Below are 19,015 nucleotides of genomic sequence, written 5' to 3'. Positions count from 1 at the left end.
TCCAAATCACCCGTGCGGCCAAGGCCACCAGCCCTGCTTCACGAGAGGAAACGGGGTCTCGGACACTGGCCCTCGGTCGTGCTGGTGAGTGACACGTCGGGACCCAGACAGAGGGCCGCCTGTCGCCCTCTCCACCCAGCTCCTATGTTCCCAACTTCCCCCTCATCCTTTCCAGGGTAAGAGAGCAAACAGACGGTGGGTTCTGTGGCACCGAGAAGGTGCACAGCTTGTCTACTCCCCGCTGTGCCTGGGAAGATGCAGGTGGACATTGACCACAGCTGGGGGGAGGCCCCTCTTCACCCCAGACCCAAGGTCATAGCAAGATGAACTGAACTTTCATGGATGCCAGGTCACCCGAGTCTCACAATTTCATACCCTCAAAGCTGGGGTGAGCTCAAGGCAGCTCCTTCCACTGGGGAAGCCACCCACGTTGCAGACCGGAAACCAGAGGCTTGAGTGAGCTGCCCAAGGGCACCCAGCTGGAAAGGTGGGAGCTGAACTTAAATTCAAGGCCGCCGATCCCGACCTGGCTCCGGTGGCAGCGGGAAGCCCCACGTGCTTGTCTCACGTGTATCTCAAATTTTGCCTAAAGCCAAACTCGTGATTTCTGGCCACTCCCCACACACATCACGCCTTGGCATGGGCCCTGCAGGTGGGGAGGCTAGGGGGCAGCCTACAAAAAGCTTGTATTTCAGGAACCACCCAGGCCCGCTGTTCGCTCCCTTCCAGCCGCAAACATGGCAAACTCGGGCTCCTTGGCTGCGACACAGCTGCCCCCTACTGTCCTCCTGACGTTTCACCCCACTGCAGAGGCTCCACCCCCCCTGCCCCGAGTTCCATCAGAATCCATCCACCCCGACTGGCTCTGCTTACAGCCCCGTCACACCGTCCTCACAGCCCAGCTGCTGCTGTCGCGAGTCCTCCACGGGTACCTGCTTCCTGGCCCCGGGGCTGTTCCTGGCTCTGGGACCTGGATCCCACGGCCTGGAGTGGCTAGGCCATTGGACACCTGACCGAGAGCTGGCAGGAAGAAAGGGCCTTTGCTGAGATCCGGGCGGGCTTGCCTTCCTGTCGTCTTCCTGTCTAGACGCCTGGGGCGAGCTCTGTGCTGGTAGGAAGGCCACGCTGCCGAGCGCCTCTGCCTCCGCCTGCCTGTTCACTTCACGACCCTGGTGTGAACCCAAAATGACATTCCACGGATGCTGCAGGCCAACTCGTGCGCTTTACAGAGGCAACGTTCTCCATTTAGGTAACTGAATAAAACCTCTACCCAAGACCAGGCAACCCAGAGTCCTTTTCCTGAAATGGTCACAAATGAAACATGGTTAAGATGCGGAGAGACTGACGCTGCTGGCAGAAGATGACTTTTATCACTGATTTGCTGTAATCACGACCTCGGGGAAACAGCCCTGTATTAAAGAGAAGTTTCTCCTGCTTGGTGTTTGTAACTTTTGTCCTGTAGGCTTATAATTTTGAGGACTTGAGTGAACTCATAATTCCCCAGAGGGCATTAATGTAGAAAACACATTTTTAAAATGTTTAATTGTTGAGCTATTGCTACAAATGATTGTTCCTCTTTCCTTGCACCATTTGGGCTCAAACATGCGGGGATGAGGGGTGATGAGACGGAGGGGGGAGGCGATGAGGTCTGGGGATGTGAGCGCATCTCTCTCCAAACGGAGAGAATCTCTCTGCCTCCTGTGTCATGAAGGATGGTGATGTTTCGAACACAGGTCCCAACGCAGCCCGGAGAGAACTGGGGAAGCCGCTGCGTCTGCCTTAAAAACACAGCCGAGTGTAACAGGGTCCTACAGCACAGCACAGGGACCGATATTCAATATCTTGTAATAACCTACGATGGAAAATAATCTGAAAACAAAGTATATGCATATATGTGTGTGTATAACTGAATCACTGTGCTGCACAACCTAAACCCACCTGGGAAGAAGCGGGTGTTACAGCTATGAGGCAGCAACCGCGGGGATCCAGGTCCTGAAGGGCAACTTTCAGACCCACTTTGTGCTCCAGGCCAGTGTCAACCTCGTCAGAGTAGCCGCGTGGTGGGTCTACACTCAGCACCCATGGAGCCTCAACATCCCGCGATCTGAGGGCCCTCAGGACAAACAGCCACCCCGTGTGAGTCCTGGGGACCTCGGGGGAGCAGGGGGGGCCAGTGAGACCAGCCCCAGAGGCCCTACAGGGCGAGGACGGCACAGCCGCCTGGCACCGCCGGGCGACGGAGCTGGATCTGTGTGGAGATGGGGTCTGCAGGGCTCCCTCCCACCCCCCACCCCCAGCATGTCCGTCCCTCGGGCAGGCGCAGAGGCAAGCGGCCAAGGGAACCCGCCCTCCTCCTTCTTTCTGCGTCTCCCCCCACACCCCACGGCTCCTTGGACTGGAGGCGCTTTCCCCTCGGGATGTTCCTCTTCACCTCCTCTGCCTCTTTCTCCAAGTTGTCATCTCTTTTCTGCTGTCTCTCCTTTTCACTGGAACAATGTGTCCCCAAGGAAGAGGGGACCTGGCCATCCCGACAAATCCTGTTGTCTACACGGCCAAGGGCAGCCTCTGCACTGACAAAGGTGGTCTTCCCGAGAGGCAGCCGGCGAGCTCCCCGCCGCTCTGCCACCTCGGTGCGGGTGGCCCTTGCCCCAGGAGCCCCCTTTCCTCTGTCAGCCCTCCAAGTCGCTGCTCCCTCCTGCTTCCTGCCCACACTGTGTCCCCTGTGTCGCTCCCATCACCTGGGGCCACGTGCTGCCCCGTTTCCTCGACCAACCTGTAAAATTGCCAGGGCCTACGGGGAGGGCAGCCTGGGGTCTGAGGGAGGGTCTCTGCCCCCCTTGGGACCGTCTTCCCAGCTCCACCGCTCACCAGCCAAACTTTGGCCGAAGGGCTGAGCTTTCCTGCCCCTCGGCATCCTTGTCTGTACAGGGAATGTGAGTGGTGCCACCTGCCAGGTTTCTGTGAGGCCCGGATGTGCTATTATATGTAAAGCGTGTAAAACAACACATGACACAGTAAATGCCTGATAAATACCAGCTCCTAGTATCCCCATGGATCATCGCCGGCATCACCAGTGTTAGTCGTGGCTGTAGAATAATGAGGTAACTGGGGAAGCTTGGCTTACAGCCTCTGCTTGATCGATCAACAGTCATGTTAACTAAGACACCAAACACAGTATTGGGAACATATAGGCTTAAATACATATTTAACTCTTCTAACTTAAATTGTACCCAACTTCTTTTAGTAGGAATTCAGATGGTGGGGGCTACTGTATAAATGTATATGGTACATTATATCCATCATGTTTAAGTGTATGTTTATAAGTGTGAGTTGTATACGTTGAGTGTACATTGTACAAATTGTATCATATAAATTATACTGTGTAGACATTGTGTGCACACTGTGTAAATTGTAACATATAAATTATATTATGTAGACATTGAGTGTACATTGTACAAATTGTATAAGTTGTGTATACATTGTGTACACATTGTACGAATTGTATTACGTAAATTATATTATGTAGACATTGTGTGTACATTTTATAAATTTCATCATATAAATTATATTGTGCCAACATTGTGTGTATATTGTATAAATTACCTCCTATATATTATATTGTGTAGACATTGTGTGTACATTGTATAAACTGTATCATATAAATTGTACTGTGTATATATTGTACACACATTATACAAATTGTATCGTATAAATTATATTGTGTGGACATTGTGTCAGTACGTAAGTGCATTGCTAGCATCTACAGAGCCTTCCACACCCTCGCTGCAGAGGGATTTTTGGAGGCTCCTTCGTGTGTGGCAGCCGTGAGGAGACCCACCTCTCCCATTTGGCCGTCAGTGCCTCTACCGAGCAGACGACGTGGGGAAGGTCAGGGCTGGCTGGACGGGCGGGTGGGTGTCTTCCTTCTGTAAAAGGCTGCTTTTCCCTCCTCGTGGACCACAAGAGGGTGTGTGTGGCCACAGAACACAGATGGAGCTGAGGTGTTGAAAGGAAGAAGGCTGCCTGAATAATCACGGGCTCACCTTGGGCAGGGGGCAGAGTGGCCATGGCCAAGCAGCAGAACAGTTACAGGGAGGCAGACAGGCTGCTGGGACCCTGGGCACCTGGGCACCCCGGCATGAGAGATTTAGACCTGGAGCTGGAGTCCTGAGCCTTGCTGCAGGGGTGGGACACCCCAGGGCCTGCTGGTGGGAAGTAACAACTTCCCCTGGACCTACTGCACCCTGGGCACTGGGGTCCAGGCCGGGTCAGCTTAGACAGGCCCTGCCAGCGTCTGCCCCAGGTACTTATCTGAGCCAGGAGGGCCCCTATGATGGGATTAGTGACCTTATGATGGAGACTCCAGAGAGCCCCCGCCCCTTCCTCCAGGTGAGGACACAGCGAGAAGACGCGTCTGTGAACCAGGAAGCAGGCTCTCACCAGACACAGAATCTGTGGTCACTTTGATCTTGGATGTCCAGCCTCCAGAACCACGAGGAATCAATGTCTGATGTTTATTAACCACCCAGTCTGTGGAATTCTGTTATAACAGCCCGAATGGACTAAGACAGAGATATACTTTTATAAAAATCCTGAATTGCTAAATTTCAACTTTGCGCACATTGAAAGTAAAACATGAATATTACAGTTTCTGTGTTTCCCCACAAATTCAGTAGAAATCCTCACAGGCAAGTGGCCACCCTCCACCCTGGCTCTCACCAACCACAACCTCTCCACGCTGGATTTCTACCTGTTCTTTATAACCAGCGTCACCAAAATTAGCCTGGTGTTGAGATCACCTGTCCAGTGATTTCCAAGGGAAGAGACACATTCGATTCCCTGATGTCCGGGCTTTTGGCGCAACGTGGTGGTGAGGTTGCACGTCCAGGTGGAAAAGGGGGAGGACAGGGAAGGTAGGTGGGTTCTGTACACCACCCCACCCCCAGGCCCCCGGCACCTTCTGCCAAAGCCTGCAGGGCTCAGGGGCGGTCCCCAGAGACCAGGTGTGTTGCCCTGTCTAGAGATGCACAGGAGCTCAGCTCCTCAGCTTGGGTTCTTTGTGGCCAGAGTGGCTCTAAGTCGGGGTCTGCTGTGCTGGTGGGTCTCAGGATGTGGTGGGGGTCCCGTCCTAATCCCAACCCCCCAGGGAAAGAGAAGGTAAACAGCCAAGACAGTGTGGCCATGAGGAACGCCTTGCTGAGGCAGAAAGCAGTCAGCCCTTTTCAGGAAAATAATTAGGACCCAGGACTGTCCCCTTCTGCTTGTAAAGCTGCAGCTGTCCTTCGGAGGTCATTCTGGAATTGCCGGGGCTGGACATGCGGCCAGGGCAGAGCCGACCCAAGCGTCTGGGAGAGTGAGGCCCCGGGCTCATGAGGGGGACCCTGCAGGCATCTGCTGCAATTTCAGGGTGTCCTTGGGTAGAACATCTCGGACAGTGTTAAACCGTCTCAAAGCCAAGTAGGTGTGATTTCCACACTGTTTGTAATCCAAGCCCATTTAAAATCTGGAGACAGCTCCAACGCTAATTTGCGGCATCAATATTAACAGTTCTGTGTTACAGCAGTTAAGGTGCTGCCTCTGTTGAAGGAGACAGACTGGCAGGACTGTGAAATTACAGAAACAACCTGTGAAGTGTCCGGGGCGGCGGGGGTCACGCTGGCTTTTGGGAGAAGGACAGCAGGTCTGTTTGTGTCCCAAAGTGCAGCTGTTGAGTACGAGGTGACAGTCAGGCCCCTGGTCTAATTCTGAAGCTAATTCTGGGGGAAGATTCCATGAAATGGACTGCGTACAGGAGCTCTGATCCAAGTTTGCTATAAAATGCTGAACTCTGAAAGCACTGTTCATTTCCATTATGTTATATGTCCCCATGGTTCCCCCCTCCCAGCAGTGAGAGCTGTACCACCAGGGAACAGAGTAGGTGCGGGTTAAGTGTGCCGAGTGCCTGACAAATGGCCAGGACCGGCCTGGGGCGTCCGCTCCCTAGAAGGACCTGCAAAGGGCTTGAGAAGCAAGCAGGCTTCATGGTTAGTTTTAAAGGCATCCCCCTCTTACCCTCAGGGAGAAAGTGCTTCAGTTGTTTTGACAAAATCTTTGAGACACTGTTAGTTCCACTGCAGCCTGACATGGAAATTAAAAAAACAAAACAAAACAAACAAAGGGAATCACTACGGGTGAAGAGAGACTCAGGGACAAGATAATAAACCTGGTAGTTTTCAAATGAGGGGCGACCTGTCACCACCTCTCCCCCTTCCTGCATCACCAAAATTTTTAGTCACTTTCTTTCATCACGTGGGAGCTCTTCTGTTTCCACGGAGCCAAAATGCTGAGAGATAAGCCTTTCTGGTTGAATTTAACGCTGTTATTAACTCTTTTCTAGGGGTGGGAAGTGAAGACCACAGAGATCTAGATTTTGTGATTTTACTTTTGTTTTTTTTTATAACAAGGATGTTCCAGGTAGTGAGCATTTATATTGTGACACGGTCTCGTTATTGCTTCCAAGTTTCCCGTGAACCTAAAGGAAATCTGAGGGCTGGCTCTCCCACCAACCCCTGGGCTCTTCTTTCACCGTGTCAGCTGGTGTTTGCAGAGCGCCCATTCGCTTGGGCCTGCACCGTTAGAGAATTTAATAAAGTCGTGTTCTCATCACTCTGGCAAAGAGACCTGAAGTCAGAGCTCATGAAATTGAAGGAACGAATCAGCCTGGTTCTGAGAAAAACCCCAGGTTGAGGAAATGGTGGAAATCTGATACCACAGAAATCGAAGCCTGTGATTTTAATCTTTATTGAGAATGTTATTCTTCAGAACTGTTTTAGAATGGAGGCTGAAACTTTACCTCAGCCTGGCTGAGCAGACACCTCACTTGTCCACAGAAGGTGATGTCCAGGCGCCGAGGGTGGTGGTTCTTGGGACGTCTGGGGGGCTATGTTGTTCAGAGTTGTCCTCACAACGGGGCGAGCGTCCGACCCACCGAGCTGGCCCTGCCGTGATCTGCTCTGTGGCTGAGACCAAACAGCCCAGGGCCCCCGACAGAGCAGGTCCTGACCCACCTGCGTGGGGATCAGCATGGCAGGAGCCTGGTCCTGGATTTCCGGCAGCCGGGCCCAGAGTGGTGTTTTACACACGCTCCCCACACGACCGACACCTTAGAAGTTTTTTGTTCATTTTTCATCACTTAAATAGGGGAGCTCCCCCAGGGACGGTTCTGACACCTCACTCAGAGGAGACTGAGCCTTTGGTTCAAAGCCCTGAGCAGAGGCGCCATCTCTTCATTTGCTTCTGCAGCGGCAGAAGCTGGCGAGCGAGCCTTAGAAGCAGACCCCTGGTGTGTCCTGCACACCAAGCCCGCCCTGTGGGGCAGAACCCAGACTTCGGGCAGAGAGCATTAAATACTGAGCTTGAGACCCAAGGTCCTGAAGCTGTGTCGCTCCAGCGGTGACTGCTGCTGCCACCCCCCGCCTCTCCCCCCAGCCCACCCGGACTTGGGCAGGGTCCCTCACAGCTCAGTGGTGGGAGCTGCCCTTCCTGGGGGTGTGGACGGCGGTTCTGGGGGCTCTGCCAGGTCTGGGGGGCCTGGCTTGTCTCCTGGCACAGGTGCTGATGGCACAGTTAGACAGGTAACAAAGGTCGTGCCTCTGGCCACCAGGACCTGCGTGAGCAGGAAGCATGCGGTGCAGATGGCGCGGGGCAGAGGAGGAAAGCAGAGCAGCATTTACAGGGACGCTTGGAATCTTTCTTTTGAAGCTCAGTCCCTGAACCCAGACCACGTCCAAGGTGGGATTCGAATTTAATAAAGCCGCAGAGGGCGCCTGGTCCTGAGCGCCCGGCATGTGTGCCCCACCGCCCTGCTGCAGGGGAGAGGGGAGCAGGTAATGAGCCTCCAGGATGGGGCTGGTATGATGGACGGGCTGCGGCCTTCCCGCTGCTCCGCTCTCTCCATCATCCAGTCTGGGCGTTAGCGGACTGTCAGGGAAAAATAATTTAGTGGCTGTGGCTTTAACTGATGTGCTGCATTCTGGGGTCAAATGACTGTTACAAAGTAGTGGTGCCGCCTGGTTCCTGCGTCGTGAGAGCTCACGGTTGACAACATGAAAGGAAAAGGCATCACGGCCGGAGCTCACTGACATCATTCAACTCATGGGGGTTGGGGTAGGGGGGGCAGTGGGAGCTGGAGGAAGGACACTTCTTGCTAAACAGCATCGGGCAGAGGAGGACGGGGTGCCCACAGCCCGCGGGGAGGGGGGTCTTCCAGGGACGGTGGCGGGAGGATACGGGCCAAGGGCAGCCTGGGGTCATCCAGGCCGCGGGGGGCAAAGGGGCTTCCTTGGGAGCTGTTGGTGGGTTTGAGCTACAGACGGTGGTTGGTGGGTGGAGACGCCAGGCAGGAAGGAGGAGGAGAAGAAAAGAGGAGGAGTAAGGAAGGGACAGCAGGGCTGCAGTGTTTCTGGCGGGGACTCATGTCAACGTCACACACCCGCTTTTACCTGGATTGTGTATTATCTGAGGGTGGGTCGAAAGGCAAGACGCATGGAGGTTATGGGCTACCCCCCTCCAACCCGCTCCTGGATGGTGCAGTAAATATTTGAAAATAAATGAATGATTTGGGGGCAGAGGTAGCAGGAGAAACAGCTGCCCCCCTCATGGGGTTCCCTGTTCAATGGAACCTTCACGCGGCCAAACTGTGGGGACCAGACCAACGTCTGCTGTGCCCGTTTGTGCTCTGCACCTGCCAGAGTCAGATAAATGTTTGTTGGATGGATTTATGGGTGGATGGATGGATGGACAGATGGATGGACAGATGGATGGACAGATGGGTGGATGGATGGATGGATGGATGGATGGACGGATGGGTGGATGGATGGGTGGATGGATGGATAGACGGATGGACAGATGGGTGGATGGATGGATGGGTGGACGGATGGATGGATGGACAGATGGATGGACGGATGGGTGGATGGATGGAGGGGTGGATGCTTGCTCCTGGTCGTGATTCAACACAGGGTTCTGTCCTAGTGCATTTGTTTGGTTCACTGTCCAGAACCCCTCCAGTTGCCTGCATCTGGGTGGTGCCCTGCTTTCTCTAGTGGACACGTGACCTCCTGAGGCAAATAGTGGATTCTACCTGAGGTGCTGTGAGGTGAAGATGCCCTGATCTGAGCAATGACTTACAAGCGCTGAGTTCTGACTATGGATCCTGAGCTGGGCTAAAGGCCTTTAACTGTAAAACCTTTCTCTCCTTCATTGATGCCAAAAGTGAAAGAGAATAACTTCCTGTAACTAATACATTAGAGATGCCCACAAATAGTTCTCAAAATGGTAAGAAAAAAAGATAATTTGCATAAATAAGCAGTTTCAAGAATAGGAAGGAGGAGCTTGCAAAGTGGTACAAGAACACTTCCCGACACAAGGACGGTGCACAAAATACTTCTTGAGTGAGGGAGGTGAGCTCTGTGAGAAGCACGCGTGTTCTCTGGTGTGACGAGGCCCTGGAGGCAGCATGAGGCAAGGCCCAGCCCGGAGCTCCTCCCTCCACCTGACCCTCCGCTCAGGCAGCGTCCTCCAGCCTCCGGAGCCAGAAACGCAGCCCAAACCGGCACCGAACTCGCGTTCCCGCCGCAGGCTCCCTCGGTCCAGCCACAGATAGTCACTGAGGGGCCTTCCTGCCCCTCAGTCCTCTCTGGGGTCAGGAACCCTGCCACTCCAAACCCCTGCTGCCCCCACCGCCCCCTAAACAGCCGGTGTCACCCTCACCAAGGTGACCAGCTGCCCAGCTCTCCCTTCCCTCTGCTAAGTCGGGACCAACAGTTTTTCCATTCACACGCTTCCAGGCTCTCTCTCCCCAGAGTCGGCACACGGCTCCGACGCCGCAGCGGGAGAGGCAGCGCCTGGCTTGTCTGGGAGAGAGCAGGGGGTCCTCCTGCTGCCCCGTCCCCGCTCCTGGGCACCCCCGCACCCCGAGGACGCCGCCCGCTGGCAGCTACCGGAGAGCTCTCACCTGAGGCAGGAGGTGACTTTTACTCCTGCTGGGGACGTGGCCGGGCAGCCGGATGTCGAAGAGAGCCTGCAGGGCGGCCTGGGCCGCCTGGCCCTTGGCCAGCTTCTTGCTGCGTCCCGAGCCTTCGAACGTCCTCCCGTCCACGCTCACGGCCATGACGAAGCTCTGGGCGCGCCTCTTCTCGGGCTCCGAGAGGCACACATAGCGCAGGCCCGAGCGCAGCTCGTTCAGCAGCACCACTGGGTTCCTCGCACCTGGAGCCGCGGGGCCCCCCAGGTCCAGGTCCAGGTCCAGCGGGCGGCCCAGTAGCCGGCCCCGCCGGCAGGCCGTGGACAGGCGGTCGGAGGCGGCAGGGCGGCGGCCCGGGAAGCCCTCGCTGGGGGCCGTGGGCTCGAACCGCTGGAACAGGGAGTCGGGGAAGTCGGCCTGGTCGGAGGTGAAGTCCGGGGCTGTGCCACCTGGGGCCGGGTGGGCCTGGCAGGCATTGGGGAGCTGCACGAAGGACCGGAGGGCCAGCTCGGCCGCCCGCATCTTGGCCTTCTTCTTGGTGGGCCCGGTGCCCTCGAAGGTGAGCCCGTTCACATCCACGGCCACGGCGAAGACGGGCGCATGCACTGGACCAGTCTGCGACACTGTGCGGAACTGCAGGCCCGGCCGCAGCTCGTGCAGCTGCACCAGCGCGTTCTTGGGTGCCACGGACCACGAGAGCCTCCTCCAGAGGAGCCGCAGCTGGCACAGGTGGCCGCCGTTGCCCTCCTCCAGTGGCCGCTTCCTCTTCAGGCCGGGTGCACCCCCTCGGGCCCTGTCCCCGGAGGGTGGCAGCCTGGCCTCCAGGTTGCTCACGTTGCGGTTTTCCTTCACGTCGGCGCTGCTGGTACCTGGAGGTGAGAACAGACAGCGTGACCCGTGGCTGTGGTCCGACCGAGGGCGTCGTTGCAGGTGACCCCCTGCAACACTCGGCCTCCGGACACCAGCCGGCCTGGCACCCTCTGGAGGCCATGGGGAGACCACATGGGCAGCACCTTGGATCACAGGCCCACAGAACTGACCACACCCCTGCAGGTGGGGGTTAGGGCCCAGAGGAGGGGACCCCGCCCCGTGAGGTGCCCAGAGTGGACCGAGTGGGGTGGATGCAGACGGGGAATGTGTTCCCACTCAGGGCCATTCCCAGCTGCTCTCCGAGTGCCGCCGGGTCCCTGCACAGGCCCCTAGACCCCCTAAATCAAGGGAACACGTGGCCTCTCTCTCCATCGGGTTTGGGCGACGCGGAGGTCAGGGAGGCCTTGCCCTCGGGGTGGAACGCAAGGGAATCGTGTGCTCACACCCTGGACGCTGGGTGGCACTTAGGCTTAGTGAACTAGATCTAGATGCCTCTACGTAGATGAAGCTCTAAAATATAATGTTAGATGATAAAAGCAACTTGCAAAATCATACACAGAGGCTATGGTTAATAAGTTATAAGAACACAGAGGTTACACAGCATTCGTGCCTCCACACAGGTGGTAAAGCTCAGACACGTCCCAACTCCCTTGGGACACAGGGAGGAACACAGGCTTAGAGGGTGGCTTCGTTTGTATCTGTGAGGTTTTCTGTCTTTTGCAGAAAAAGGTATGAAGCAAATTTAGCAAAGTCATCATTTGCTAACTGTATGTGAGGAAGGCGGGTAATGACAATTTCGTTTCCTGGTCTGGCTCTCTTGGACCACCCTCCTCCGACACAGCTGTTCCATTTAGGGAACCTCAGCCGTGGGTCCCCACGTGGCCACAGACGTGCGTCCCGCTGCCCTGGCTGACGTGCTTCTGGAACGCCCGACCCTTGGGTTTCCCGAGAGGCTCTGAGGATGACAGTGTTGGGCGGTGGGTTACCCTTCCCTGACCTCACTCACACCTTCACTCTGGCCCCTCACTCCTAAAATGCACTCTGGGGTGGGTTATGGCCCTGTTTTCTAGGAGAGGAAACTGAGGCCCCACGCGGTGAAACACCTGCCCAGGGACACACAGTCGGTTAATCGGGGGAGGTGTGACTGCATCCAGGCACGTCTGCTGTGGCTGGGAAGGTGATTTTACGGCAACTCGGTCACTTTCTTGTCCGTTTCACAGACACGGAGCTGGGGAGAGGAGGATGCCGAGGGGAACTCTGCTGACAGCGTAGATGCACGCGGGAGGAAGCGGCCAGGCTTGGGGCCACGCAGGACCTTGATGCCCGCAGATTTCTCCGTAGGAACTCATTCAGCAAGTGGAAACCCGAGGGGGTTTTACCGCCAGCCCACAGCGCGTAGGCAGACTTTGAGCGTGTCTCCCTCACCCCAGCCCGAGAGCCGGCAGGGGGAAGATGCGCTGGGTCAGTGACATGGTCCCGACGGTGCAGCTGCTGGGTGGTCACCACGAGAGAAGGACCATCGCACAGGCACGCAGTGCAGGCTGAAGACCGGTGCCCTTGAGAGGCGTCCTGGCTCCAGCTCGGGGCCAGCCCTCCTCGACCACGTCGTCCCCAGCAGGTGTGCCCCACGGAAAGCGTCAGGCTCCGACTTCAGAGCTCTATTTGCCACAACCTCAGCTGCTCTGAGCTGCGAGCTGGGCTGTCAGGGTTCCCCCGGCAGTTTGCTTCTGTACAACAGTTGGTTTGCAGACGTCGTTTTGCTCAAAGGGGTGAACCTGAGCGTTTTACAAGTTAGAGGTGGGCAACGTTTGTTTACAGTCTATTTCAGTAGAAATAATTACCTTCCAAGTATCAACACTGAGTCTCAGCCTCTTCTTTTGGTCATTGCGCATATTGGGTGCACACACAGCAAGGAGTTCTGCCATTTGGGGTATTTCGGGCCAAGGAGTGGTAGACGGGAATAACCATGCAGTTTCCCAAACCGAAGGTAAAGATGGAAAAAAAAATAACCCAATCCAAGAAGCCCACAGCAGATTGCCCAGAAACTCACTGGGAGCTCTCTAATTTCTTACTGATTTCCCACGACGTGGGGATTGAGTGTGGCTGTGAGTGTGATTAAAGTGGCTGGCATGTCAGATGCCCTCTGAGCCTTCTGAGGAGAAGGTTTATCTTGGAGGAACAGCCCGGCAGACCCAGGTTCCCCTCCACTTGCACTGAAACTGCTTCTGCACTCTTCTCTTCGACATCCTAGGACTGTCATCCTTAAAGCGAGCCACGGAGATCCGAGCGCGGGTGAAGACCTCTTCCTCGATGATCAGTAATTAATGAAAGTTGATGGGAGTGCAGACTTCTGGGCTCCATCCTGATATGCTCTCTGGGGGTGATATCACATGCTGGTTTTTGCAAACGAGCAGATTAGGGGTTCTGCTCCCCCAACATGGCCCAGATGCTCCGTTTAACTGGCCTCCTGAGTTTGCATGAGGTCAGGGAAACTGCAGGGTGGGCAGTGGTCACTCCACGGCTCTGGGGTCAAGCAGGTGAGAGGTCACAGTCTCCCCCGACCTTGGTGTGTATGACCTTGGGCAGTCCCTCCACCTGCCTGAACTCCATTTTCTGAAGAGGATAAATGTGGGTTTTGGTAGCACGTGCCTTAGGGCTTATTATGAGGTTGAGCTAGAGGACACCCGTAAAGGACTTAGCAAAACCCCTGACCCTGAGGAGAGTCAACTGCACTTTTGAAAAGAGCGGGAAAAAGGGAGGCAGACACTTCTAAGCTGCATCTTGTCAAGGCCCAACTTCCCTGTTTATTTCATGAGTTGGGCTTCCAGGACCCCCAGAAAGAAGGGGTGGAGACACACGGGCTCTCGTGAGGCAGTCTCGGGCCGAGGAGGGGTGGCGACGGGGGACCCTGCCTTGCCGGTCTGGTGCTGTTGAGGTTTGCCAGCCTGGCCTTGCTGGAGCCCACGCCCCTTCGCCAGGTCCCTGTCAGGTCCATGCGATCCTCTTACAGAACTGTAGCTCTGATCCCACAAGTTCACGTTTCCTTCTTCGGCAGCCGCCTCCCCGACCCAGGAAATGATTCTCATTTTCTCCTCCATTGAGTTGATAGGTTTCACACACCCGGCGTCAGAGAGAATAACCCAGAGGTGGACAGTCTAGAGGTTGAGAAGTTTCGCTCCTGGAAGACTGGGGAAGCTGCCCCCCACCTGCTTGCTCAGGTCTGGGCATTGCAGGACCCACGCATCTCCCCAGTCCAGGGCTCTGCTCCTCAGCCCGTGGCCGAATGCCGGGCTCACCCTGAGGTGGGGACAGGGCAGGGCCTAGTCTCCGCCTGCCCTCCTGGCCTGGCTGCTCCCTGGGCCCCCCTGGGGCAGGTTGCCCACCTTAACCCTTTATCTGGGTATGCTGGGGGCACCCTGGGCTGATCTGGTGTCTGCACAGGACATGCAAAAGGGAACTGGACGCCTAGCCTCACACGGCGGCCAGCAAGACAGATGGCCCTTCTCATGCACATGTGGGCAAAGGTCACGCTGATCCCACATCGTCGGGAGCCCGTTCTTGCAGGGGACGCTTTTCCCCAGCTCTCCAGGGGTGGGTTTTGTCCTGTCACCTGTGGAGGCCCTGCCGGCTCCAGAAGGCGTTTGCACCAGGTGGTCCATCCCTAGAGGCGGGAGGGAAAAGTGTGGGCAGGACTCCGGGTGCTGGCGGCTGAGCGGTGCACAAACAGAACCGGCCACACGGGACTTTTCCAGGATCAGTGGAGACAATGAACAAAAACTTTCAGTGCAATCTGTGAACGTTGCAGGCTCCAGATCGAGTGCTTTGCGTTACGGTGACTGATCGTGACCACTGAAGAGGGAACAGCTGCCATTGCCTTTTTAAGTCCTAGGGAAGAGTGGCGGCCCAGCTGCTGGGGTGCTCCCAGGGTTCTGGGTGCAGGAGTTGGTCAGAGAATGTTTACTGTGTGATAAAAGCAATCTGATTCTGAGAATGTGTGTGTTGTACACTGGAGGCAGTTCCAGGGGACAGTTCGTACGAGGGTATAAGAATTAGTGGGTCCTTTAATCCCACTCTGGAATTCAGTCCCCAAATAACTGTTATTTTCCCCAGTCGTAGCTCAGAGGCTCATACATGTCAGAGCCGGGAGTAGCTCTGCAGGAAACCTACCCCCCACCGTGTGTGAAGGGCCGGCCTGGGGGAAGCACATATTAAGTCAGCAGTGGACTGAAGTCCCCTTAATGGTTCACCTGGCCGCCCCACCCCCACCCCGCCCCGGCCCCTCTATTTCTGTCTGTCTCTGTCCATCTGTCTCTCTGTACAAGCACAGGGCAGGGCCCTCAGCCCTGCAGGAGGGGAGCAGGGGGTGTGAGGGGTCTGGGGCACACTGTGCCCCACCTGGGGCTCACACCACAGTCCCCCCAGAAAACGTGTGACTTGGATGCCAACTGCCTTCCCTCAAGGCAGCCTCAGAGGCCACGTGTCCTGTGTCCACGCGGGTGGTTGCGGCCTTGACCCTGGGAACTCTCCTGCCCTCGCCGAACCCGACAAGACATCCATGACCACACGTGTCGAAGGTCCGTGTGGGCAGCCTCAGATTTCCAGACAGTCACACGTGTCCTTCTGTTGCGGAAATCAGGAAAAAAAGAGGCAAATAACCTCAAACGACATGAGCTAAACACCACCCGCGGCAGTAATAGAACCATCGCTGGCAAAGTGAAGACCGCCAGGCACAGAGGGGAGCGTCTGAGTCAGAGACATGGGAGGAAAATGTGAAACGGAATTATTTCCCTCTGCTTTTGTCACACCGACCCTCTCCTGATCCCCGGGAGCACCCACCCTGCTCGACAGAAAGCGTCAGCACAGGCAGTGCTACAGTCAAAGGTCCAACACGTACAAGAACCGCATTTTGTGGGGAAAGAGCAGACTTTTATATTGGCCTGGCAGTGGCTGGGCTTTCACTTTCCAGGTGAGAGACATTCTTCCAAGTCAAGGTGGGCTTCCCACTGCCATTGCTTGGACATGGACGGGCCACGCGGGGGCCAGTCCTCGGCTGTCGCCTCCGGGTGGCCAGGCCCCGGGTGAGTGCAGGTGCCTGTGTGTCACCAGCTGCATCTCCTTCCTCGACGCCCCCTCAGGACCAGCATCTGTCTGGTCATCACGCTGCCAGACTTCCCGGCACCACGTCTGTAGGTAGGAGATACAGAGAACCGGCCATTGGATCTGCCACATCCAGATCGGATGGGCCTGGCCGGCGGGATCGAGCCCAGGGCCTGGAGTCTCCATTGGCTCAGGAAGGAGGGTCCGAGGTGGTGCTCAGGGGATGGCTGTGGCAGCTGCGGCCATGCGGGCTTCGGGGCTCCTGGTCCTGGCATTGTGGTCGGGCGCAGGCCTGACCCTGACAGCTCCTGGGTCAGGCTCGGCAGCAGACAGGAGACGCCTCTCTCCCAGGTGGGTCCCACGCGTCCTGGAAGGACCAGGCCAGTGGGGCAGGTGGGTCTCCCTCCCTCCCTCCAGACCCCAGTGCTGTTCTGTGGGCCTGACAGGGAGTGGGCTTCTCGGCCCCTCCTCATGTGACCCAGTCAATCACGCCCTTGAGTCAGTGGTGGGCACGGAGGGGATGGGCTATGGGCTGGGGCAGTGACTGGCTCCTTCTCCGCATTCAAGGAAGATCGCATTCAGAGTTGCCCTCCTGGACAAGAAGAATGAAAAACCTGCATCTTCCCGTAGACTCAGCCGAAACCCACCCTGAGGATGGCTGGTCCGCGCGTGGACTCGCAGGCACCATCCTCTTGCAGGCTGAGCCTCTGACGGCCCGACCCCGACCTAGCTCCACCCTTCACACTGGGGCTCAGGCTCCAGCGCCACGCAGAGATGAATGCGGACCCAGGACGTGAGGCTGCAGGGGTTGAACCCGGTGGTCCTGAGAGGTGAGGCTTCATGGGGAGGGGCAGGGCCTTCACTTCAACCAAACACAGGTGCCCACCCTCAGGGTCTGAAGATAAAACAGGAGACTTCCAGGAGGAATCACCCTGGCTTCTGTCACCTCCCTTCCTCCCTGATGTGTATACACACCACACGCGCACACACCACACACACACCCCTCCCCCGACGTCCACGGCATCTGGATGCACGTTAATAGCGCTGCACTGGCAACGCTCATGAGAGGTATTACGATAAGTGCATTAATTTGGAGGTTTATCTTTGAATAATGTATGAAAACAGGGTCTTCAAAAACAGCACGTATTACAAAGGGGGATGACTAATCCCCTGATAGAAAATAAGGTTTTCCAAGCATTTCAAAGGCACTTTAACACGTAATAAACAATTAAAAATCATTCTCATCGCTAAGTTTCTACCTCTCAGCTGTGAGCTGAGTTAGGGGAAGTGCCTTAATTACTAGCGTCAGCCAACCTGATCCACGTTTCCTGTTTCTCCAGGTCTTTGCCTAAAACATCCTCGTGCATCATCCTCCTACTTGATTCCATCCTCAACTCTATCACCAGGCCACCCTCCCCGCCCCTCATACGGGCACTGATGCCCTGAGGGATGGATTCACTGCCCAAGGCTGTGAAGCTGGAGCTTGGTGTTGCAGCCGTCAGGCTCCCCTGCCGTTGGATGGGGAGAGAGGGCTCCTGCGGGGAGACTAGACTCAGCCAGGGTCCCAGCAGCTCGAGCAGGAAAGGGGATGAAACAGAGTAAGATTTTCTTCCTCAAGGCATCTATTCCACGTGCTTATCAAATAGCTTTGTCCACACGTCCAGGTCAGCTTGGGGGCACGTGTGTATTTTTATATGTGTAAGTAAATGTGTGTGTGTGTGTGTATGTGTGTGTGTGTGTACATGTGGCACACCTCAGAGATATGGTGGGTTCAGTTCCAGGCCACTGCAATAAAGCGAACGACATGGATTTCCGGTTTCCCAGGGCATAAACGTTATGTTTACACTCGACTGCAGTCTATTAAAGTGTGCAGTGGCATTACTTCTGACAAAACTTCTGACAAGACTTGCTTGATGTGGGGTGGCCCCAGACCTTCAATTTGTAAGAAGCATAGTATCCGTGAAGCACAGTAAATAGAAGGGTGGTAAGACAAGGTGTGCATGTGTGTTCCACATTACTGAAGTAATTACCAGTAAGTTAACTAAGTTAATGAAGTCCTAGAAACTTTCCAATTTTGGTCAGGAGAGAACAGAACCAGCCGTTGGAGCTTCATGGGACCTGCGAGGTCGGGCCTGTGGGCAGTGGGGAGGCCATGCTCTGACCCACTGGCACCCTGTCCACACCCTCCACACTCGCCTCCATCTAGGAAACAAGGGCTCAAATCACAGGGTCACTGAGGTTGCTCAGTTCTGTGACTCTGCTTTTGTGGAACAGTCAGGGTAACAGCCTCAGCTTCCCATCTTGTTGGTGACTGTGTTTTGTGGGAAGGGGATATTCATGAGAGCTTGTCGTGTTTCTTAAAATTTGAGGCGGAGTCGACAACGTTCCAGGGCCAGTCCCTCCTGCTGTGGCTTCCTGGCCCCACCAAAAACCAGTGACCCGCAGCTAGTCTCTCGCTCCCCACAAGCACAGGCCTGACTCCAGCTGCAAAGGTAACCACCTGTCAGGTAATTCTGAAATGCAAGAGGAGTTCCTGTCATTTGGACTGTTTCATCCCCCATGTTTTCCTTCTACAAGCAAGAGGGGGTGCACCACCCGACAGACACGCCTGGACTTTCCCTCATCGGCACACATGCTCTGTCTGCTCTGGGGTCTCCTCCACACTCCCCAAATGGCTTTTCAGTCCCCACCCCACTCGGCTTTGTTGTCTCTCCGGTTTCATGAGCCAAAACATTGTTTCGACTGCAGGCACCCGTCCAGCTCTTTCCTTGTTAAATAATTGTACAAACTGTTCAAACAGGCTGTGTTCATTTTTCTTTTCTTTTTTTCCCCTTTTTGGTTTGGAGGGGAAAAAATAAAGGAAAGAGAGAAGGGATGGTCCCAGAGAACTAGATTTTTTTCTTGAGAACTCCAGAACCTGGAGTTCTCAATCACACAGTCACTGCTAATATTTCCTACCATCCAGGTGGGGATGGGATCCTGGGGGTGGGGAACGGGATTCCAGGGAGGATGGGATCCGGGGGGAATGGGATTCCATGGGGGGGGATG

The 19,015-nt window shown here is 55.6% G+C and overlaps 1 protein-coding gene across 1 annotated transcript in view; it reads right to left on the bottom strand.

Moving 5' to 3' along the window:
• The window catches only part of ADARB2 (adenosine deaminase RNA specific B2 (inactive)), a 364,115-nt gene that overhangs the window by 85,579 nt on the left and 259,521 nt on the right, over positions 1-19,015 (bottom strand). Inside the window, exon 3 of the mRNA XM_029236216.1 lies at positions 9,992-10,869. Coding sequence (XP_029092049.1) covers positions 9,992-10,869 — 878 coding nt within the window. The remainder of the gene's footprint in view (positions 1-9,991; positions 10,870-19,015) is intronic.

Source organism: Monodon monoceros, unplaced genomic scaffold (genome assembly GCF_005190385.1).
Source record: "Monodon monoceros isolate NGI ecotype Baffin Bay Population unplaced genomic scaffold, NGI_Narwhal_1 Super_Scaffold_21, whole genome shotgun sequence".
Classification (NCBI taxonomy): Eukaryota; Metazoa; Chordata; class Mammalia; order Artiodactyla; family Monodontidae; genus Monodon; species Monodon monoceros.
Note: the sequence above shows the minus strand (reverse complement) of the source record. Positions and strands in the feature narration are given on the sequence as shown.